General features: G+C 45.1%; 1 protein-coding gene, 1 long non-coding RNA gene and 1 pseudogene across 2 annotated transcripts; 2 read left to right on the top strand and 1 right to left on the bottom strand.

Moving 5' to 3' along the window:
• The first annotated feature begins 719 nt into the window (after positions 1-719).
• On the top strand, positions 720-17,020 carry LOC147912204 (uncharacterized). Its single transcript, XR_015550242.1, has 3 exons — positions 720-1,387; positions 1,898-1,971; positions 16,214-17,020. It is a non-coding gene; the product is annotated as an uncharacterized LOC147912204 (long non-coding RNA).
• On the bottom strand, positions 5,793-24,917 carry LOC101403802 (zinc finger protein 77-like). The gene is given in 4 exon segments (XM_087425770.1): positions 5,793-7,972; positions 8,387-8,567; positions 9,625-9,751; positions 20,477-24,917. Coding segments are annotated over 4 exon segments (963 nt in total). The 5' UTR covers positions 20,480-24,917; the 3' UTR covers positions 5,793-7,320.
• On the top strand, positions 10,587-13,420 carry LOC147912205 (RWD domain-containing protein 4 pseudogene; annotated as a pseudogene).
• Positions 24,918-25,037: the final 120 nt, after the last annotated feature.

Here is a 25,037-nt window from a genome sequence, read left to right as displayed (position 1 = left end):
ATTCCCTGGAACCAGTTATATATCTCCAGATCCATATATGAAATCTTCACATCCATATTCCTCTCGTCCCCTCACTGTACTACATTTTCCCATGTTAGTTGAAAGGTCAGTGACATCCACGGGTAGATGAGGTTCTGCAGAATGCTGATATTTCATTGTTGGTTAGACTGGAAGGTATATTTCCCAGATTCCCCGTCTTTATGATTCCAGGTTAGAATTCAGCAATAGCTTAGCTCACATGACACTGGGAAAGTCCAAGTGGAGCAGCCATTACTCTCAGGGTTGGAGCCACCACACAGATGGACGAGTGCACGGGGGCTTGTTGGGCAACAGCTTGCAGCTTATTTTTCTGATCACTGGGCCAGTCAATCAAGTATGTGCCCAAACAAAACATCAGCTTTTCCCGTCCATTTTCTTAGAGGTCCTGGCTTCCACACATGAGCTCCATGATCATCATGGATCAGACTCTATGGTCAGAAGCCCACAGGTCTGGGTGTGCAGCAAGCCCCAGTGTGTCCTCCAGGCCCCTGATGGAGGCTGTCCTGGTGGCTGATCTTCTCTGATGCTGTGACTCTGTCTCCTCTGGATCTTACCATATTTGTATGAGATCTCATTTCTATAGTTAACACCCATTCTCTTAATAATTTGAGAAGATCAGGGATCCTGATTCCACAGTGGATACAACAGTGCGGCCAAATACGGGGGACTTTGTTTCTCTGTGCACTGTTGAGTGGCTGCACTGTTATGTCCTTCCACGGGAGAAGAAAGCACCTCCCTCATACCTCGGGCAGATTGTGGGAGTTTCCTCTCACTCAGAGCAGAATGCAAGCCTTCATGTGTTCAATTATAGTTATGTGTGATTAAAACATTTGTTTACTCAAACAGAAGATTCTATACCTGTTTCCGAGAAAAGTCCTATTAATGGTGTCTTCAACTCAGTTGTGTATTAACAAATGTTACTTTCTACTTTTCATTGGCTGAAGGGTTATGTTAAAATATCCCTTTGTATTTATGGGTTGTCAAATAAGCCTTGAAATTTCCTCAATTTCAGGGAATTCTTAGTCAATAATCTTATGCATTCTTAGTCCATAATACCAGGTACATATGAGTTAGAAGTTTTTTCTTTCAGGTAAGTTTCTTTCTTTTTTTTTCTGTGAGGAACATCGGCCCTGAGCTAACATCTGCCAATCCTCCTCTTTTTTCTGAGGAAGACTGGCCCTGGGCTAACATCCATGCCCATCTTCCTCCACTTTATATGGGACGCCACCACAGCATGGCCTGACAAGCAGTGCATCGGTGCATGCCTGGGATCCGAACTGGCGAACCCCGGGCCTCCGCAGCAGAGTGCATGCACTTAACCGCTTGAGCCACAGGGCCGGCCCCTCAGGTAAATTTCTTATTCATATATACGTAAAACTTTTGTCATTAAAATAACATAATTCATTAACAAGAGTAAAATAATGATTGTGCCAATGCTCTCTAGCCAGAGACCACCAGGATCATATCTGTAGTCAAAGAGAGTGGGGTGTACTGACTGCGAGCACTGGGGATGCTCACAGCTCTGCAGGACTGTAGGTGTGTCAGTAAGAGGGACATATGATGACACACAGGACATCAAGACATATTTGGACACAGAATATATCAAACAGTCTTGTGTGAGATGACCTGAGTGTCCCAGTGTTCCTTTACTCTGGATTAGATGCTGTCAGGAGGTAAACACAATTTTATGATTGGAGATCTTAAGAGTTCTTATCTAGAAAGCAGAAAGAACAGAGTGCAGCTAAAACAAGAAGCACGGAATGTTTGCTCATTTGTGTGGTTTGGATTCTGTTCCATTTGCCGCCTTTTTATGGACATGATTATATCGTGCTCTTTCTTTTGTCTTGACCCGTTGCAGTCACGGATTTGCCTCGTCTGATGACAGAGCTGGTGAAATTGTTTCTCCTGACGTGAGGAAGCCACAGCCCAGCAGTGAGTACCAGGCCAGCTTCCCAGTGTCTGAGGCTGCCTTTGCCATTCTCATTCACTACACAGACACTGACATATTTCTCACTATGTGTAGGGCACTATTTTAAATATTTTCCATAAAGTGACTAAATAACCATATAAAATCTAGTTCCTCCTCAGTTACCTAAGGCTATGAATGTAGGTGATTTACCAGAGGCCACAGCTAGGAAGGAACCTACACAGGATCATGGATTCAAATGAAGCCTATCTTCCTCAGAGTCCATAATCATCATCTGGTGCTAAATGTTGAGCATCCCTCATAGCCATGCACTCTAGGCTCAAAACAAACACTCTCCACACTAATGTAGGCCCTGCAGGCACTCGCCCACAGATCCCCATGTCTGCTCCCCACCTGCTTGGTCACGCCTGCTCCCTTGGTGCTCCCCTAGTGTCACCCCTTCTTGGGCTGCAGTGACTGTCTCTCTAGGACTTGAGTATAATGTGTCCCCTGAGCCTCCCTGTACCCGCTCTGTGGCCCCAGACGACTGGTTTTCCCTTAAAAGCACACAGAACAGGTGCAGAGTCACAGCGTCCAAACAGCATTCAGTGGGCATCCCCACTGTGAGCATTCTGTGAGCACTGAAACAACAAAACCATAAGTTCACAAGGAAAACACCCTCTGGGTATCTAGAAGGAGAACAATTGGTATAAAATGTTTCAAATCAGGAATCTCATGGTTCTGATATGGAAAAGCAAGAGACCCATGGAAAATGTCAACTATGGGCTCTTTCCACTGGTGGGGAAACTGCACAGTGTGGTTGTGGTCCACACCTTGCATGTGGGTACAGGTCAGTGCAGCTGTACCGAGCCTCATCAGTGTGTTGGGGTCCCCATAAACACTGGTCACATTGACTGTGAGTTGATGACACTGGACAGGAAAGTCCATTCTGACAATGGTTGGAATCGCTTAGGCACAGGCATCCTTTCTGGAAAGGCTGTACAGACATCTTTACTGACCATTTTGTCTCTCAAGTCCCTGGGGGACCAGTCACCTTGCACATCCTCTGAGACATGAAGCCACAACCAGGTCCACCCAAACTATAACAATATAACCACACCCAGGGCCAGAGAAGCATCCCTGGAGGCCATCTGACACAGAGAGAGAAACTGACCTGTGTCAACGGGGGCAGAGCAACAGGACCATGAGCATCATCCAGTGGAAATAACACAGAGAACATCCCTGGGCAGGAGCATCAGCAATCTATTACTACCCGTCATAGGGAGAAAGTCCTGTGGATACTCAGCACAATTAATGCCAACAAAAAGATAAAGAAGATGTCTCTATCATGGTATTGATTTTCCATTAAACCACTAAGAGCTATCATTTTGAAGCAGCATTTCCAGAAATTGGTAGAGTTTACTCAAGGCAGTTATGTCTATAAACTGGAGCTCTGTCTCCTAACTCATTCCCACCACAACTAAGTGCTCCCACCACCAGGAACACTGTTTGTCCTACTTGTCCACAGACAACTAGGGAAGATATACGTCCAGTTCTGCCTCCCACACTGTCGATCTGCAGGAGCAGTACTCCTGGTGATCTCAGGATGGAGACCACCGACATAAGCAATACTTAAGTTTTCATTATTAGGAATGAATAAGACATTTCAACAAAAATAAGTTAGTAGCTGCAAAGAAAGTTAAGAAAAACGCACCAGAAAGAATAATATCAAAAGGCATATGTATTGAGTACTATTCCCCAGAGTATATATGGAAAAGTTGACATAATTACAGGAATAAGTTAATTCTCCAAAATCGGATAGTTTAACATATCCTCTCAGTTAACAAAACATAGTAACACTTGTAAGCATAGAACAGATTTGACAACCTAGATAATGAGCTTTAGAAGGATGTAGAGAACGAAGTTTGAGAAAAAATGTACCTTGTTTTGAATGACACAAAAAAATGAAAGAAGTAAACACTGGGCAATCACACAAAAAATGAAAACTAAATATACAGGGTTGATCATTCAGAGAGCACTCAGAAGTAGGAGAAAACTCACATAAATTGCCATGTACGTTCACATGATTTCAGTCATGGAAGTATCCAGAAACTATAAACATAGGATCAGTGCAGCCTCTCAACAATGCAACCAGGGAAGGAAGTTTCCTCCATTTCTGGCTTTAACGTTAAACCTGTCAGGGTGGGAGCAGGAAACAGGTCCACTACTAGAGAACAAGATGCTCCCTACACAGTTCATGTGATTAGGAGAAGCCTTGGAGATGGAGAGGCCCCAGGATGAGACGATCACTGAGTGTGACAGCCTGAAGAAGTGGCCTGATGGACACCAGAGCTGCAGGAAAATGCACAGAACTGTGTGAACCTGAAAACCAAAGAGGGCCCATAATGGGGGAGCCTGTGGGAGAGTCTGTGGAATCTGCTGCCTGAGAGGGAACTCAAGTCAAACATGGGGTTTGGTTGGGGATGCTCCAGATGGGCAGAGCCTGAAGTCAGAAAAGTGCTGTGACGCAGGACCACCGGGTTCCCATGCACCCCTGTCTCCTGACAGGACCGAAGATTTGAGAGTCATGGCTTCCTCTCTTCTCCTTTCCAAACCTCATGCACCTTCCTCTGCTCATGACCTTTACCTCAGAACCACCAACAGAAAGACTCTGGGATACATGGTTTCCCCCCCTCACCCAAGCTGACAGGACAATTCAGTAGAAGCATCTGGACACCGGCTCTCACCTTGATGGCACAGCTCTCTCTTCTGAACTCAATGCATCATGTGCACTTCCAGCCAACATCAAGGACAATAACCACAGATCAAATTATGAATATAATCAGACAGAACTGTCCTCTTCCAAGATCTTTCCACAATTACTAATTTCTGTGAGAAACACAGATGTGATATCCACTAATACAAATGTGGAATCAATATCTTTCAATAACAAAGAATATAGAAGAGACATTGAGTCAGAAAATTCTAGTATCTGCACCAGTGGCCCAGAACATAAATTCCAACAATAAAGGTCTCATATCATGATCACATAGGAACATAATGGAAAGTAAGAATCAAAAATTGTTCATCCAAAATTACATCAGGGCCGGGCCCGTGGCTTAGCGGTTAAGTGTGCGTGCTTTGCTGCTGGCGGCCTGGGTTCGGATCCTGGGTGCACACCGATGCACCGCTTCTCCGGCCATGCTGAGGCCGCGTCCCACATGCAGCAACTAGAAGGATGTGCAGCTATGACATACAACTATCTACTGGGGCTTTGGGGGAAAAAATAAATAAAATTTAAAAAATAAATAAATAAAATTACATAAAACTGCACACGAAAACCACTTATCGCTACAGGGGCCAAAAGATGTTGTAATATAAATGAGACAAATGTGATACAACGTACAAATATTTAAAGTCCAAGATAATAAAATCTAATGTAGTACAGATGATGGGGATATAGAAAGATATTTATTATCTTCAGCGTTCATACTGACAAGATGAACTAAAAATCAATACACTGAGGATTCATACTAAGGATGAGACACTTACAAAGGCAAAACCACATTTATAACAGTTAAAAGATTTCTGTCCTGCCCTGAGTTTTCATGAAGAAAATAAGTGAAGTGCTCCACTGGGAGCTTTTCCCACAATCATGCTATTCATAAGCTATCTCTCCAGTACGTTTGCGTGCATTTACAACAAGGTTTTAAGAAGAATGAAGGCTTTCCCTCAGTCCCTGGGCTCAGATTTTTACCCTCCAGTGTCTGTTCTCCCATGGTTTCACATGGATGCAGCATATGTGTACACTTTCCCACAGTACTGACATTTATATGGTCTCTGCCCACTGTGGGTTCTCAGATGATGTTGAAAATGTTGAAGCTGCCTGAAAGCTTTCCCATACTGCTGACAATCATACGGTCTCTCTCCACCGTGGGTTCTGGCATGTACTTAAAGGGAGAAGTGACAGCTGAAGGCTTTCCCACAGTGCCGACATCCATAGGGTCTCTCCTTTGTGCATATTCTCACGGGTATCTGAGGTTTGTGGGTTATATGAAGTCTTTCCCGCACTGCTGACATTCATAGGGCTTCTCCCCAGTGTATATCCTCACATGTCCTCGAAGGGAGGAGTGAGTAGTGAAGGCTTCCCCACAGTGCTGACACTCATATGGTCTCTCCCTAGTGTGCGTTCTTTCAGGTTCTCAGAGGGAAGAGGAACAACTGAAAGCTTTGCAACACTCCTTACATTCACACTTTGTCTTCACCGTGCATTCTCACATGTTCGTGAACAGATGAGGAACAACTGTAGGCTTTCCCGCACTCTGTACATTCTTACAGTTTCACTCCACTGTGTGATTTCACGTGTCTTTTAAAGCTACTGGGATGACTGAAGGCTTTCCCACATTGCTCACAGACATGACGTTTCTCTCTAGTGTGCATTCTCATGTGTCCTCGCAGGGATGCGCGATAACCGAAAGCTTTGCCACAATGCTTACACTCATGGGGCTTCTCTCCAGTGTGCGTTCTCATGTGCTCCTGGAGGGAGGAGTAAAAACTGAAGGCTTTTCCACATTCCTGACATTCACAGGGTTTCTCTCCACTGTGGGTTTTGGCATGTAGATAAAGGGAGAAATGACTAGTGAAGGCTTTGCCACATTGCTGACACTTATAGGGTCTCTCCCCACTGTGGGTTCTCTCATAGACTTGAAGGGAGGAGTGACGAGTGAAGGCTTTCCCACAGTGTTGACACTCATAGGGTCTCTCCCCATTGTGCTGCCTCATGTGTACTTGCAGGGATGTGGAATCCCTGAAGGCTTTGCCACACTCCTTACATTCATAGGGTTTCTCTTCACTGTGAGTTCTCTCATGTATTTGAAGTGATGAGGAACATGTGAAGGCTGTCCCAAGTTCCTTACATTCACAGGGTTTCACAACACTGTGCATTCTCATGTGCCTTTGAAAATTTTGAGACATTTTGAAAGTTTTCCCACATTGCTGACATCCATAGGGTCTCTCCCCTGTGTGTGTTCTCAGATGCACTTGAAGGTGTCTGAGACACCTGAAGGCTTTCCCACACTGCTAACATTCATAGGGCTTCTCCCCACTGTGTATCCACATATGTCCCCAAAGTGAGGAGTGATATGTGAAGGTTTTCCCACAGTCCTGACACTCATATGGTCTCTCCCCAGCGTGCATTCTCACATGTTCTCAGAGGGAAGAGGAACTACTGAAGGCTTTACCACACTCCTTACATTCATAGGGTTTCACTCCACTGTGTGATTTCACGTGTCTTCTAAAGCTATCAGGACGACCGAAGGCTTTCCCACATTGCTCACAGACATGAGGCTTCTCTCTATGTGTGTTGTCATGTGTCCTCACAGGGATGCACGATAACTGCAAGCTTTGCCACACTGCTTACACACGTAGGGTTTGTCTCCAGTGTGCATCCTAATGTGTCCTTGCAGGGATGCAGGATAACTGAAGGCTTTCCCACACTCCTGACATTCATAGGGTTTCTCTCCAGTGTGTATTCTCATGTGTCATGTAAGGTAGTACTCACACATAAGGGATTTCCCACATACTTTACACACGTGGATTGTCTGTGCATGGTGACCCATCTCAAGTTCCTGTAAGGATGATGCACAAGTGTAAACTTTTGCACATTCCTGACACTCAAAAGATTTTTTACTATGGAGACTCTTCACGTTTCTCTTAGATGGCCTCCCAGTATCCTGATATTTATAGGGTTTCTCTACAATGCCTGCTTCCAGATGAGTACTTGGGCCTAAGACACTACTGCAGGGCTGCCTACATTCCTCACATGGATGAGGTTTGTGTCCACTGTGAGATCTTTGCTGATATTTAAGGGGAGAACAACCCATGAAGGCTTTTCCACACTTTGTGCATTCACTGGGTTTCAGTCCCGTCCGACACCTCTGATGCACAGGAAGGTTTCTAGTCTGGTCCAGAGTCTCTCCACAGAGATCACCTTCATTCCTTTCACAGAGACTCTCCACCGAATGACTTCTGTTCAAAATATGAAGCACACCATTAGGGATTAATGATTATAAGTGATTTCTTTATTAAAGATTTATTGATGGTTGTTAACGATTATTTTGACTATGTATTTGCCATTTTCAGTGAAAAGGAATGTTTTTGGCACTGTCTGCATTGGTACAAAATGGAAAAGATTAATGCTCTGGCTGAAAGCTCAAGTGTAGGCTTAACTTTCAGTGTTCATTACATATACTGTTTTCCAATCATTGTTTCCAATTGAATTATGTTTTAGAACCTCAATATCTACATCACATTTATGAAAATATTGTCGAGCAAAAGTTCTCTGAGGACACAATTGTTTGAATAGGTTCTACCTTTTCTTTAATTTCAAGTGAGTCTAACACTCTGCTGAGACCCCCTTCCTCCTGTGGGAATGCCACTCACCTCACATGCCTCTCCTGGTTTTGGTGCTGATCTCCAATGTTATGAAACGTCTGGTTTTCTCCAAAAACAGACCAAAAATCACATCTTATGAATCTTACTATTTTCTCTTCACTGGGTATGTTATTCTCCAATATATCCTGCTGAGGTCTTAATCCACTGGTTTTAACTTGAGTGCAACAATCTGCAACAATTGGTAGCATAATTTAATTTTCTTGGGAAAGAAATGGTGGGATAAAGGAAAGAAAATCGACTGTATGTGGATTTCTTTTCATATTGATGGTTTGTGCAGCTGCTGACTGCTCATGGAGAAGAGCTCACCATGAGGGAGGATGAGCGGAACAAACATTCCATGAAATGGGCCCATACTTTAGTCTTCAAGACCAGTGATGATGGATAAGTGTGGGGTTAATTTCAGCAAAATTACCACGTCAACTGTGTATTAACCACAGTGTAACTGTCACAGGAGTAGAAACCACAAAGTTGCTCTCACTGCCCCCAAGGTGGCAGTGGAGACTATGCTCACATTTATAAAATTAGGCAGACTTTTGGGGCCAGCTCTGTGGCATAGTGGTTAAGTTCGATGTGCTCTGCTGCAACAGCCCAGGTTTGCAGGTTTGGATCCCTGGTGCAGACCTAAACCACTCATCAGCCATGCTGTCGTGGTGACCCACATATAAATTAGAGGAAGTTTGGCACAGATGTTAGCTCAGTGCTAATCTTCCTCAAGCAAAAAAAAATGAAAGGTGGAAACAGGTGTTAGCCCAGGGTGAATTTTCCTCTGCAAAAAGAAAACAATTAGGGTAACTTTCGTTCAAGAGTAATAAAAAATCTGCTTAATACATGAAACGTTGTTTTCATGGGAAAGCTATTTGACTCTAGGTGGTTCCATGAAGGCTTGGACAGTGTCTCTCTTTTGTTCAACATATTCCCATTCCTTGGCCATAATAAGAAAAAATAATTGTAAGAAACATTTGTTCCCTATGGGCCGGCCCCGTGGCTTAGTGGTTAAGTGTGCGCACTCTGCTGCTGGCGCTCCGGGTTGGATCTCGGGCGTGCACTGACGTACCGCTTCTCCGGCCATGCTGGGGCCACATCCCACATAAAGCAACTAGAAGGATGTGCAACTATGACATACAACTACCTACTGGGGCTTTGGGGAAAAAATAAATTAATTAAATTAAAAAAAAAAAAATATTTGTTCTCTAAAAGACTGAGTGAAGGCATGAAGCCGTCCTCACCCACTGAGGCCAGGTTCCTGCACGTCTCCAGCATCACATCTCTGTAGAGCTTCCTCTGAGCAGCATCCAGCAAAGCCCACTCCTCCAGGGTGAAGTTCACAGTCACGTCCTCAAAGACCACCAAGTCCTGAAACAGCCCACATACTCTATTTCAGCCAGGCCCCATCTTCACCAGTGTGTGTGAATTACTGAATTACTACAACTCTTGAGCTCACACTCTCGTGGGAAATCACAATAAACAAGCAAATCAAAAGCAGTATGCTCAGTGATGGTAAGTGCTTAGAATTTGAAGCAAAGTGCGACCACAACAATTGTTATAAACTCATACATGCGTGATTATAAGAATTATTTTCCCTGAGAGTAGACAGTGAGGTAAAGACTGAAAAATGAAATCATCTTTCAGATAACATGGGAATTGATACTTGGATTGATCAAAAGTTAGGTCCTTTTCAGCTCCAAGAACTGGAACCAGAACGTCAGGATGTTGTGAACACTGACATTTCCAATGCTGCTTGAGCTGAATTATCTTTCCTTGGAGGCAACAGGGTTGAAGACCCTGGTCTAATCTCCTCACATCTGACAAAGGAAGACACACGACCCCCTCCCAGGATGAGGTGGACCCTGTGGGCATAGATGTGGGCCAGGGCCCCAGGCCTGGCACACCTGATGGGTAAGAGAAGAGAATGTGTCAAGCTGCAGGGCTGTCAAATAAGAACCAAGTACCAGAAATTCAATGAATATGGCCCCACAAAGAAGAGTCATTGAAGGATCTGAAGGCAATAGAGCCAAACCTGACTTTAACAGAGAAAAATAAACATACCTAATTAATATTTTTAGTGCAATATGAAATGACAACACAGCCATGAAATAAAGAGCAAACAATTACAAACAAAAATCATAGACTGTTTAAACAAAAACTATGTACTAAAATATCTAAAGAAAAAGTAACAACTACATCAGCTATGAAGAAGGTCAGGCTACCTCACCTTGGGGAGTAACTAGGGTTTGCCAAGCACACATCCAATAGGAGACTTGTATTCTTACTATATTTAAAAAACTCGTATTACAACATTAGAAAGTGAAAGACAATATAAAGATGAATAACACAATTAAATACTGGGCAGAGAATATGAGTAGACATTTCTCTAAAGAAATATAAATGGCCAGAGCCAGCCCTGATGGCCTAGTGGTTCAAGTTCAGCCCTCTCACTGCTTCAGCAGCCCAGGTTCATTTCCCAGTCATGGAACCACACCACCCACCTGTCAGTGGCCATACTGTGGTGGCGGCTCGCATGGAAATACTAGAAGGACTTACAACTAGGATATACAACCATGCACTGGGGCTTTGGGGAGGAAAAAAAGAAAAAGAGGAAGATTGGCAACAGATATTAGCTCATGGCAAATCTTTCCCTGAGGAAAAAAAGAAATACAAGTGGCCAATAAGCACATAAAAAGATGCTAAACATCAGTCACCAGGGAAATGCAAACCAAAACTACAAGCAGACCCTCATCACACCCTCGAGGATGTCTATAAGATGGACAAACAAGTGCTGGCGGGATGTGAGGAAGCTGGAACCCTCACACGTTGCTGACAGGAATGTAAATGGTGCAGCCACTTTGGAAGACAGTCTGGCGGGTCCTCAATGATGAACACAGAGCTATTCACAGCAGCGTGATTCATAATAGATGAAGCCTGTAAACAACTCAAAAGTCCATCAAGTCATCTGGATAAACCAAATGTGAAATATTCAAACAACAGAGAATGATTGGGCAATGAGAGGAATGAAGTCCTGGTCCACAGCACAAAAGAATTGAACCTGGAGAACAGGAACCAGCTTCAGAAAAGACCACACGAAGCAGGATCTCAAGTGTATGAATTGTACAGAATACGCCAATCTACAGACACAGAAGTAGATTAATAAATTGTCTAGAACCCAGGGAGGGGGTGGACTGGAGAGCAGACAGCCAGCCAGTAGACATGAGTTTTCTTTATGGGGTGATAAAAATATTCTAAAATTAGAACATGGGGATAGTTGCACAACTCTGTAAATATACTAACTACCCTTGAATTTTATACTTTAAACAGGTAAACTTTATAGTACGTAAAATATATCTCAATTAAAGCTGTTTAAAAATAGATTCAGACAAGAGAAAAATAAATCCTTCTTCAACTAATAGAAATTTTATCCAAAAACAGCAAATGAAGTGTGGAAAAGTAACAAAATTACTGATGTTTGAGAGATTAAGCAGATTGAGGAGCTATTACAAACCATTTGTGGGAGAAAATATTTTAGATTAGACACAATGGGACAAATGTACAGACATCAGGAAACATACCTGAGATGATTCAGTGAACAGAATATTGGAGAATGTCTGTGCTCATTAAAGAAACGAAATCAGTAGATTCAAGTATCCCCACACTCTAAATGTAAATCTCATAGGGTTCACAGACCAGGTACCAAATATTCAAAAGTTGGTGACTCCGAATTGTAGAAAGAAATTTCAGAGTGTTACTAACATGAGAAACAGAGGAGTCAAAAAATATTCAAAGACAACTTTCATAAATACAAAGGTAGAAAGCTTTTTAAAAGAAAATCTAACACATAAATGCATGAACAGCATAATGAGTCAAAACCAGGTTCACTTTATTCCAGAAAGGCAAGATGGATGAAATATTGATTCTTTAATGAGTATAATTTGTCCCATTATGGAAAAAAGACACAGAAACCACAGGCTTCCCGTCCACACCTACTGAAGACACTCCTGTCTCTTCTCAGTGTTCATTAATGACAACACACTGACAGACCAGAAGGGAACACACGTAGCCAGAAAAAAATGGTGTCTAAAGAAAACTACGGCCAACTTCCTATTTAACGTGAAATATGGACACTGTCCCTCTGGGATCAGGAAAAAGAAGGTGAGGACGTGCATATGTACAATTCTACCCACGTGAAGGCCGAGCCAGTGCAGCCACGGGAAACAAGACATTGGTAAAAGCTTTATAAAGGGAAAACACTACATTTCGTGATTAGTGATGAAAAAATTTAGCATTTAGAAATCCACAAATCCTAAAGACACATTATTAAAACTTTCAACTGGCTTAGCAAGGGTGCAGTGAAAAGTATAATATCTGAAAATCAATTTCTGTTCTATATACAGTGACAAGAAGAAAATGATATTTCAGGATACCATTGAGTCTGCTTCTCCCCACTCTCCCAGGCACCCCACTTGTGGCCAACAATCGTCAAGGCTGTGATAAGTGCCAGCAAGGACCAGGAGATGGACTAGAAGCGTTACATTCTATTTCTAAAGGAGAGGGAAGTTTCTGGGAATTCAGTCCAGTTTCCTTTCAATATGGGGTGAAAATGGTGATCCCAAAGCCTGGTTAGTAAATTTCCTGGACAGAAACACAGCCCCAGACCCCACCTCCACGTGCAGCTGTAACACAGAGCATGTCAGCCAGTTTCCAGGAAGCACAGCGGTTCATCTTGGAACCCCCACGACCTAGGTATTGTCTGAATCTGCCACGGACAGTTCCCAAAGAATCATCCCACTAATCCTGCGACTTCCATGAGCAACATCATCTCAGTTGAAACTCCTAACATGACCCCATCAAGCAAGAGAAAAACAGCAAAGAACAACTTTCAGAAGCACAGAATCGTGAGCTGACAGATAAAACAGATGAGCAAGGAGATCCTCCTGGAGGATGGGCTGGGCTGATGTGGTGAAGACTCGTAAAGGAAACCTATGGTTTCTCATCGTCTGTGTTGTCAACTACCCAGCTCTTCCCCCGTGAGTTTCTTCCCTGTGTGTGTCTCCTGTACCTTCACAGTGAACACTTCACTTCTGACACTTCTGGTCACCAGTGTGTGGTGGGGGTTTCTCCAGACCAAGCAATTCTCTACAACACCAGCTGGGTGTCCTCCATGTTAACTCAGTTCTGACACCATGTACCTGGAGACAACGTCGGATCCCACAGGTAAGGCTCAGGCCCACAAGACTGCCCTCGTACCCCCCAAACACACACACTTCAGAGAACAGTTGTGTGGCCAGGTTGTCAGTTGTGCTTCTAACCAACGGGCTACAGATCAGAGATTCCAACAACCCCTCCTTGGGTCTGATTAATTCGCTAGAGCGGTTCACAGAACTCAGGGAAACATTACTTACGTTCAGCAGTTTATTAAAGGACGTGATAAAGCAAACAGATGAACATCCAGGTAGAAGAGATGAGTAGGGCCAGGTGTGCGGGAAGGGGCGGACCTTCCACGCCCTCTCTGAGCAGACCACCCTCCCCAAACCTCCACCTGTTCACCAACCTGGAAGCTCTCCAAACGCTGCACTATTGGGATTCTTAGAGAGACTTCATCACATAGGAGGAAGATCGATCATTAACTTCATTTTCATTCCTTCTCCCCTCTTAGGAGAATGAGGGCAGGGCTGAAAATTCTAAGCTTCTAATCATGGCTTCATCTTTCCAGTGATGAGACCTGATCCGGGAGCTCACCCAGAGTCACCTCATTAGAACAAAACACACTCCTATCCCCCGGAAATTCCAAAGCATGACAGGAGCCCTGTCAGAAACTGGGGGCAGAAAACAATATGTATTTTCTATTATCTCACAAGGCTTCAACAAAAATGGCTCTAAAGGTGATGAACTGTGCTCAGACCTGGAGATGAGGAAAGAAAATCCTTTAAAACGTAAACTGGGTTCAAAATCCTTCATGACTCTTTCCTGGTAGGGAGGAGGCTTTTTATAAAACACAATTGGGGGGTATGTTTCTTAGGTAAAAAATGTTGTAAGCTGACAGTTCACGAAGGGATGTGGTTGTATTAAATTATCTTCACAAACCTGCCCTCATGAAAAGGGATCACGTCACCTTCAGTGCACTTTATGAAGCCTGCTGTGCTTTGAGAATCGGCAAATGAGGAATAATAAGGAATCAGTGTTAATTCGTAAGATCTTATTCTAGTGGATGTTATACATTTTTAAAGGTTACTGATGCAAATAATGATCATTCTATAAATCAAAACTGGGGTGAGTTTATCATATGAGCCAATCTGAGGACTATATAGTCGGGAGAAGCACCCTCCACCAGGGAAGGAAACGCTTGGAAGAAGCAAGGTGTCCAGCGTGGTTATATGCTGTTTTGAACAAGAAAGATCCTTGGGCCGGCCGGGCAGCGCAAGCAGTTAAGTGCGCGCAGTCCGCTGCAGCGGCCTGGGGTTCGCTGGTTTGGATCCCAGGCGCACACCGACACACCGCTTGGCAGGCCATGCTGTGGAAGCGTCCCATATAAAGTAGAGGAAGATGGGCACGGATGTTAGCCCACGGCCAGTCTTCTTCAGCAAAAAGAGGATGATTGGAGACAGATGTTAGCTTAGGGCCAATCTTCCTCACAAAAAAAAAAAAAAAGATCCAACAAATATAACAGGAATATCTTTTTTTACTCTTGTCACAAGATGTTTTGCTAGCACTGCAGGTCAGAGGTCACAAGATGTACGCCATAGGTCAGTTGGACCCTTAGTTTCCGGGAAGAAATGGTCATCTCTAAAGAAATGCTGATGGGGGAGGCACACATCCCTACCTTTAAAGGTAGCATTCTTTGCTGTGGGACATTGTCAATGTTTAAAGCAGATATTCACCACATGCTGGACAGGCCATGTTAGGCCATTCCGAAAAACAAGGTCGGGCCAAAGTAGTTTTAAACCAAATGGCTTCCTCACATACGTCAATATATTAACTCTTCACTTACTCATCTAGGTATATGAAAGTCCGTTTCAAACTCTCATCCCAATGGAGCAAAATACCAAGGGAACAGTTATTCCACCACATGATCCATATTAATGGACTTCCCATCTGAAACCAAGTCTTCATCTCGTCTCTTTATTCCTGAAGCAGAAACTGTTTCAGAGAAATTTAAATACCAATATTGGAACTGTATATGAAATCCTCTTTGTAGTTCCTTTATTTTTCAAAGATGACTGTTCTCCTTGAGTAAACAGATATCTGCTTACACTTGTCTCTTGGTGGGGATAAGATGTGCGTGGTCATAAGCGCTCTCAATGGCATGTGGGAGAGGAGAATATAACAAACCTGCCCAATGCATTTGAGGTGAAATGCTAGTTCCTATTTTAAATACAGCTCTCTGCTGCATGCACCAGGATGGGAGTAAAAAGATACCTTAATTTGTCATTTTAATATTGTTGGGGACAACGAGTTTAAGAAATTCTTATCGGGACCGGCCCCGTGGCTTAGCGGTTAAGTGCGCGTGCTCCGCTACTGGCGGCCTGGGTTCAGATCCCGGGCACGCACTGACGCACCGCTTCTCCGGCCATGCTGAGGCCGCGTCCCACATACAGCAACTAGCAGGATGTGCAACTATAACATACAACTATCTACTGGGGCTTTGGGGAGAAAAAGGGAAAAAAAAAAGGAGGATTGCCAATAGATGTTAGCTCAGGGCTGATCTTCCTCAGAAAAACAAAAAATTCTTATTAATGTTCTATTCTGTGTTTTTAATTGTTTCATAGTTAAGGTCTTCAAAATGGCTTAACATAAAACCACATTTAAAGTTTTGTTTCTTTTCAGAGAGTGTTTTCAAGTATCTGTTGGCGGAGGTCATCGAGAAGACGAGACGGTGGGTTGACCCTGGAGCTGAACCCAGGCAATTGGAGGCTCCCCACCCGTCCTCTGTGCTTGGAATGTGTGTTCCCCTGGCCTTCCCAGCTCCCGGAAGCTGCCCCAGGAACACAGCCTTGAGAGAGAGATTCAGTGTTGAGACCATCTGGACTGTGTATGTCAATGAACCCAGTTAAGGTCGCTATATAAACTTTTAAGATTTGGAGACCGGGAGCAGAAAATTACTAATCTTTTGGCTGCATAAGAAAAGCCTCCATGAGTTTCCTTGCTCATTAAAACTGCCGCCTACAGTCTGGAGTAGTCTGCCTTTCTTGGGTCTCTCCCTGTCCTCCCCACCCCGGGGCCAATATCAGTGTCCATCTGGGAAGCTCCTGAGGTTGTGACCCAAGCATGCAATTATATCACACTCTGAGCTCTTTATAATAATAGACACAGAAATCTCTCCAAAGCTGAACTGTAGTACATGATAGAGTTTTTAAAATCATTAAAAGAGGGAAATAATGTTTTCACTTTGCCAGGAAAAAATATTCAAACAGAAGAAAAAATTTGCCTTTATTCATAGCTCAATTGTTTATGTGATAATGTCATACTCCCTCACCAAAATACAAAGATAACCACAGAATCAGATTATTAGTAAGTTTCCAGGATGCACTGTCATAAAATAAATCTCTGTATTTACATCACTAAAAACAAGCAAATTGAACAGTAAATTTTTAAAACAGACTTTGTTAACATGGATTTTTAAAACTATGTGCTATTACAACAAATTTTCAAATTCTAAACATGTCTAATGAAGCATATAAAGGGATTTAATGGAAAAACTCTGAAACATTATTGCTTCGGACACGACAATGGAATGAAACAAACGGAGAGATGGCGCACGTCCTCAGAAAGGAGACCATGATGTCAGCTCTGCCAAACGGGTCAAAAGGTTTAAGAAAACTGAATTAAATCTACAACCAGGTGGGTTTTGTGTTTGTTTTTCTTTTCCTTGAACTTAAGAAAAACTACTTCTAAAAACTGAAATGGAAAACAAATTTCTAAGAATATCTGACATTTTCTATAAAACAAGTCCGTGGGGTTTTCCCTGACAAACATGAAAGTGTTTTAAACCACAGCACCACCTGGACCAGGCCCCCGTGATGTTGGCAGGTGGATCTGCCCCAGAGCAGGCAGTGCCGGGCAGCGCTAGAGATGGTGACACTTTAACACGTGGGGTAGTGATGACTGGTTATCTACAGGGGAATAAGGAATCTGTTTTCTTATCAACCTCATGTACAATAACCAACTCACCATAGATTTAACTATGAGAGATGAAAGTAGGACACTGAGAAGAAGTTACACAAAACACCATTATGACATAAAGAAGAGACAGAGAAACTCAAGTCTATTAAAGTAAGAGTCCACCAACGTGTAAAATACAGAGAGACAAATTATAAACCACGATCTGGGAGGAGATATTTGCAATACCTAGAAATGAAAAAGGATGACTGTCCAGACCATGGAAAGAAAACATAAGAAATCAGTAACACACAAATGAATTAGAGGGGAGGACATGACTGAAATCTCTCTGAAGGGAGATGAAATGCCTCACGAGAAATGCTCAACCCCAATGGGAATCATACAAACCAATGTGAAACCCCAGGAGATCCCGCTTCACACTCGAGAGGGACAAATGTCAGTTACTCCAAGTGCTGGAAATGACGTGGAATAAACACATGTGTGTGACAGTAAGACACTGGATTCGCACACTCCTCCATCCGCATTTCCTACTAAATTGGAACATATCCATAATTTACAAGCCCACAATTAACTCTCCAACGTGTAAATATTTGTGACCCATTTGCACATGGAGACACACACAAGAATGACTGCAGCAGCACTGCTGACAAAAGGGAAAAATAAACTTGAGACAACCCAGGCCCCACAAGGACTGGAAGGGAGGAGGCACCCGGGTGACCCCAGATGTAAAGCTGCAGAGAGCAACACAGAGAACCAGGAGCAGGTCACCCTGGGGGAGCACCTGGGAGACGCCACCAACCAACCAAGAAGACACAAACCTTACACCTTCACATAATGGGACAGCAGTCTGAGTGCTCGAGCGCCCTGGGGCCACCCAGCAGCAGAGCCCCTCAGGAGACGGGAAGCGCAGCCCAGCGTGAGCCCACTCAGACCAGGACCCGCACCACAGCGCACACGGCCACCCGAAGGCACAAGGTGGAACCTGACCCTGAGCTGGGGGCCCGGCCCCCTGCTGAGAGGGAGCCAGGGTGGCCCCTCCCAGGGAAGGACTGAGGGGACCCTGAGACCCCTGGGGACTGAAAGCAGCTGCACACACCCTGGTCCCCCTCCTCAGTGTGGAAACGCCCCCCTCCAGGCCTCAATTCTCCCCAGGTAGGAGATGCTCAGAGATCACGTTCTGACCCGTATAAACTCGCACTCCATAAACCCTTCCAGCAGCAGATGAACCCAAGGAGCTTCCCCAAGTCTGACCTTCACAGACTCACTCAGTTTGCACACACCACACTTCACTCCACCGACTCTATGGAGGATGCAAAACCGACCCTCAGGACACAGCCCCAGGGCAGCCCCACCCCGCCCCCAGCACCTCTGCAGGGGGGTCTCCCTGCCCCTGCTCTGTGGCTGCTCTCAGCACCAACAGCTCCTTCTGCGGTGGTTCTGGGGGTGGAGTCACCTGCAGGGGTGAAGCCCAGAAAGACCCCACTGCCCCTTCCTTCACCTCCCAGGCAGGATTAGCTTTAGGAGCAGCTTGGCCCCAGCCCAGGAGATGCACCTGCTCCAAGACCCCTGGATCATTTAAATGGGACAAAAACCCCATCCCACTGTGTGGATGAGAACCCACAGAATCCTGCTTCCCCCTGTGTCAAGCATAAAGCAGGGGAGGGGAATTTTTGGGCACTTTTATGGTTTAAATAACTACAAACTGCTTATCCCTTTGGAAAACAGACGCCGGTTCACTACTGTCCTCATGATAAAAAATTGTAAATCAAGGAATCAGATTGAACACGTCTCAGTTTCACAGGTCACATTTCACAGAATTTGCACTAATTTCTGACGAACAGCTATTAACAGGACAGGATGACACTGTCACAAACTCTGCACCCTGCATGGAACAGTCACTGTGATTTTTATGAACCTCCTTAACCCATGATGCCCCCCACCTGCATGAAGGAGCGGGACCCCGTGCACTTCTCCCGCAATTCTCCTGGGAGAGAGGACGTTCTCTGTACTGAGATACTCTCCGCAGCCGCACCTCTGGAATGCCCCGGAATAACACGAGTCAGCAGAACAGGGCAGAGACCTGAGACACTGACACCCCCACTACGGGGAAGAGACGAGGCGAAAAGAATCCAGTGACTTCACACCTGCTGAACCTGAAGCTGGACTAAGAGAAAGCTATTCGTGCAGGGAGGGACACAGAGGGGGCAGCTCACAGGTGTCAGGTGACAATGCGGAATCCTCCCTGAGCCCTGGGCTCCTGGAAACATCCAGGGAAGGTGAGAGGAACCCCTCCCCCACCCTTTTGTGTTCTGGAAACCTGCACGCCTGAAGAAACCTCCCCCTCTTCCCCAAAGGGCTTAGATAAGACGCACACCGAGGCCCCTCCCGTTTATCCGGGACAAGGCCAGACACAGACGCTCCCAAATCCCCATTCTCTGTCTCATCAATAATCAGCTGAACTGCTCGTCCACTGACAAGCAGAACGAATGCGTGTTGGCCCCACTGGCTCAGCCTCTCTCCCCCCGCAGACCCCTGAGCTGCGGCCGCCCTCAGCCTGGTCAGCAGACAGCCCCTCCCAGGACAGGCTGGGCTCAGGGACCTGCCAGCCCAACATCACGCCTGCTTCTCCTGGTCGTGTCTGCTCCTCTCTGCACAGAGACACTCCGCCCGACTCTGGAGACGCCTGCAGATCTTAAGGCCAGAGCCCCCTCCCCCACTGCAGAGCCCCCGCCCTGACCGCCCGGCTGGGGGTCGTCCCTACCCCTCCGACCCCGCCCGGCCAAGGACTAGCGGGGAAGACGGGGAACCCGGGAGCCCCACGCGGGGTCGGGACGGGAGCCGGGACCCTCCCCTCGGCCGAGAGCGGGGGCTTGGGGGGGACCCGGGGGGCGCGGGGAGACCCGGGGCCGCGGCCGCTTCCAGCCGGTTCGAACCAGCCACTCCCGGTCCCGGCCCGGCCCGCGCACTCACCATCTCCGCCCGCTCCGGACCCTTCGGGCGTCCTCCTCGCGCCTCCGCGGTCCCGGCAGGTGAGAGCGACGGGGACGAGACACCTGGGGCCGCGCGGGGCAAGTGCGCGCGGGGCAATTACGCGCGGGGACGCGGCCGGACGAGAGCGACGTCCGCGCGGATGCGAGTGCGCCCGCCCCCAGGTTTTACTGGACGGTTCTCCAGGCTCCTGCGTTTTGATTGGACGGTATTTCAGGCACTCGCCCTCGCAGTCACTCTGATTGGACATTGTTCCAGCACATAACCGGGTCCTGATTGGACTGTTGCCCAAGACCCTCCTCTGTCCCTTGATTGAGCAGGACCTGGCCGCCCCAGCGCGCCCCGCTCCTCTCTGGTCCCGCCCTCGTAGCCCCTGATTGGACAGTGTTACCTCCCCGGAGGCGTGTCTGACAGGCGCGGGCGGTGGTCACGTGGTTGGGCCGGGCGGAAGTGCGGGTTCCTGGCCTCAGCTGTTCGTTGTCGGGATTCCTCATGGGACACAGACCAGCCCAGCCAGGTGGCCGTCTTGAATCTCCCATGGCCCCAGCTGTCATTTGATTTACAGCCATTGTCCACCCATCTTAACTTCCCTGATTCAGGAGAAGACAGCTGCCACGTTACAAGGACGTCAGGATGGCAAAAGTCTGGCAACGAGGGGCTATTTGCAGAGGCAGAATTGACTTCGTCCACATGTCCCACAATCTTCATAGATGCTGTTGTTGCTGCCTTTGCATGAATGTCAGCCCGGGCATTCTCCTGCTGCTCAGGTTCAGTTCTAGTGTGAGCCTCAACTCTGATGAGAGACCCAGTTTAGTTTTATCACTTTCCTTTCTATGAAGCATTTTTGCAAAAGCATCAGAGTAACTATCAATAACAAAGGCCTTAAAAATGGTGCATTATAATGCAATTGACAAAGAAGTTTACTCATTTCTGTGACATACAACATCTTAAGATACTAACTAGAGTCATGACTGATAATGTTATATCAGGACGTGGATTCTGAGAAATTTCACAAAATTTAAAGAATATTTATGTACCTAAGCAAATACAACAAAAAGAAGACTAAATGTTATTTCTTATTTGACAACTTCCTATGTAATATAACATCAAATAAGCCTAATTAGTTTAGCAGATCTTTTCGAAGATTCCACGTTAAAAAAGACATCATTTAGAATCTGTTTTGGGGAAGTTTCTCTAAAAATACTTCTGAAAAAGTGTTTAAAACAGTTGGTCAAATAGGGTCATAAGTTTTACCCTTTTTGTGGACATAACATGGTCTTCCTTTTGTCTTGACCCACTGCAGTTAAGGATTCACCTCATCTGATGACACAGCAAGTGAAATTGCTTCTGGTCGACGAGAGGAAGCCATAGCCCAGCAGTGACTGTAAGGCCAGCTTCCAGGTGTCTGAGGCTGTCTTTGCCATTCTCATTTACTAGGTAAACTGTGACATATTTCTAACAATGTATTAGGCACTGTTTTAAATATTTTCCATAAAGAGACTCTTAGCATATATAAATCTAGTTCCTCCTCATCAAACTCTATAAGGCAGGTACTTTTATTATCTCCTTGGATGAGTTAACTGAGACTATGAAGGTAGGTGATTTGCCAGAGATCACCAAGCTAGCAAGGAACCAACTGAGGATCATGACTAAAACCTGGCCTTTCTTTCTCAGATTCCACAGTCATCATCTGTGCTAAATGCTGAGCATCCCTCATAGTCACACCCTCTAGGCTTGAAACAGAGTTCTCCACACTAACGTAGGCCCTGCAGGCACTTGCCTATGGGTCCTCATGTTTTCTGCTCCCCACCTGCTCAGATGCACCTGGTACCTTAGCGCTCCACAAGTGTCCACCGTTCTTAGGCTGCAGTGACTCTGTCTCTATAGGATTTGGGTAAGATAACTGTTTTCCTAAGACTTCATGTGGCTGCACATGACTGCCCATCCCCTAGTGAGTTGATGACACTGGAGAGGAAAGTCAATCCTGACAGTGGCTGGAATCGCTGAGCTACAGGCACCCTCTCTGAAAAGGCTGTACAGACCTCTTTACTGGCCATTTCCTCTCTCAAGCCCTTGGGCGACCAGTCACCTTACACAACCTCTTGAGACATGAAGCCCCAGCTAGGTCCACCCAAACTACAAGATGTCCACCATGCCGAGGGCCAGAGAAGCATCCCTGGAGGCCATCTAACACAGAGGGAGAAACTAACCTGTGTCATCGGGGGCAGAGCAACAGAACTGTAAGTGGTGAGAATGAAGAGAAAAAGCACGGTCCATTTGTCATCAGTGGAAATAACACAAGGGGCCTCCCTGAGCAGGAGCTGAAACAATCTGTTACCATGGGTCATAGGGAGAAATGGCCTGTGGATGGATACTCAGCACAATTACTGCCAACAAGACAGAGAAGATGTCTATTCTGGTATCTATTTTTCATAATATCACTAAGAGCTATGTGGAGAAGTACATTTAGAAGCATCATTTCCAGAAATTAATAAAGTTTACTCAAGGCAGTTATGTCCATAAACTGGACCTCTGGCTCCTCTCACTCCCACCATGACTAAGTACTCCCCTCACCAAGAACAGTTCTATTTGTTCACAGACAACTAGGGAAGATGTATATCTTGTTCTGCCTCCCACACTGTTGATCTGCAGAAGCATGACTCCTGGTGATCTCAGGCTGGAGACGACTGACATTAGCAATATTTAGGTTTTCAGTATTAGGAATGAAGAAATTATTTTAATGAAAGTAGTTGACAGCTGCAGAGAAAATTAAGAAAAACACCAGAAAGAAGAATGTCAAAGAGTACATATATTTAGTACTATTACCCCAAAATATATATAGAAAAATTGATATAATTACAAAAATAATGTTATAGAATGGGATATTTTAACCTATCCTCTCAACAAATAAAACATACAACAGAATATCACTTGTAAACATACAACAGATTAGAAAATACAGATAATGAGCTCTCAAGCAAACAATGTAAAGAACCATCTTTGACAAAAAATATACATTATTTTGAATGACATAAAAATATGAAAGACATAAACACTGAGTAATCACACATAAAAACGTAAAGTATTAAATATACTGCATTTATCATTCAGAGAGCAGTCAGCAGTAAGAGTAAAGTCACACAAACTGCCAAATACGTTCACGTGGTTTCAATCACAGAAGTATCCAGAAACTAGAAATGCAGGGTCACTGCAAGCTCTTAATAGTGCAACGAGGAAGGAAGTTCCCTCCATTATTGGCTTTGGTGTTGAACCTATCAGAGTGGGGACAGGAAACAGGTCCACTACTAGAGAACAAGATGCTCCCTACAGAGCATGTGATTAGGAAAAGCCTTGGAGATGGAGGGGGCCGAAGATGAGAAGATCACTGAGTGACAGCCTGAATAAGTGGCCTGAGGGACACCACAGAGCTGCAGGAAAATGCACAGAACTCTGTGAACCTGAAAACCAAAGAGGGCCCACAATGGGGGAGCGTGTGGGAGAGTCTGTGGAATCTGCTGCCTGAGAGGAAACTCAATTCAAACATAGGGTTTGGTTGGGGCTGTCCCAGACGGGCAGAGCCAGAAGTCAGAAAACTGCTGTGTGGGCCGGCCCCGTGGCTTAGCGGTTGAGTGTGCACGCTCCGCTGCTGGTGGCCTGGGTTCGGATCCCGGGCGCGCACCGACACACTGCTTCTCCAGCCATGCTGAGGCCGTGTCCCACATACAGCAACTGGAAAGATGTGCATCTCTGACATACAACTATCTACTGGGGCTTTGTGGGAAAAAAACAAATAAATAAAATTATAAAAAAAAAAGAAAAGAAAAGTGCTGTGACACAGGCCCACCAGGTTCCCATGCACTCCTGTCCCCTGACAGGACAGAAGATGTGAGAGTCATGGCTTCCTCTCTTCTTCTTTCCAAACCTCACGCACCTTCTTCTGCTGATGAACTTTACCTCAGAACCACAAACAGAAGGATTCTGGGATACATGGTTTCCCCCCCTCACCCAAGCTGACAGCACAATTCAGTAGAAACTTCTGGACACCCGCTCTTACCTTCATGGTACAACTCTCTTCTGAACTCAATGCATCGTGTGCACTTCCAGTCAAGATCAAGGATGATAACCACAGATCAAATTATGAATATAATCAGATAGGACTGTCCTCTTCCAAGATCTTTCCACAATTACTAATTTCCATGAGAAACACAAATGTGGTCTCCAGTAACACAAACAAATGTGGAATCGATATCTTTCAATGAGAAAGAATACAAAGAAGAGTAGATAGTGAGTCAGAAAATTCTAGTGTCTGCACCAGTGGACTCAAGGAGAAATTTCAACAATACAGGTATCAGATCATGGTCACATAAGAACATAACGGAAACTAAGAATAAAAAAAATGTTCATCTAGAATTATATCAAATCAAACATGAAAAAACAAAAACCACTTATCACCACAGAGTCCAAAAAATGTTCTAATGTAAATTACACAAAGGTTATACAACTGTTCAACTATTTAAAGTCCAAGAAAACAAAATCTATGCAG

The sequence above is a fragment of the Ceratotherium simum genome, chromosome 39 (assembly GCF_057802395.1).
Source record: "Ceratotherium simum simum isolate JZ-2026a chromosome 39, ASM5780239v1, whole genome shotgun sequence".
Classification (NCBI taxonomy): Eukaryota; Metazoa; Chordata; class Mammalia; order Perissodactyla; family Rhinocerotidae; genus Ceratotherium; species Ceratotherium simum.
Note: the sequence above shows the minus strand (reverse complement) of the source record. Positions and strands in the feature narration are given on the sequence as shown.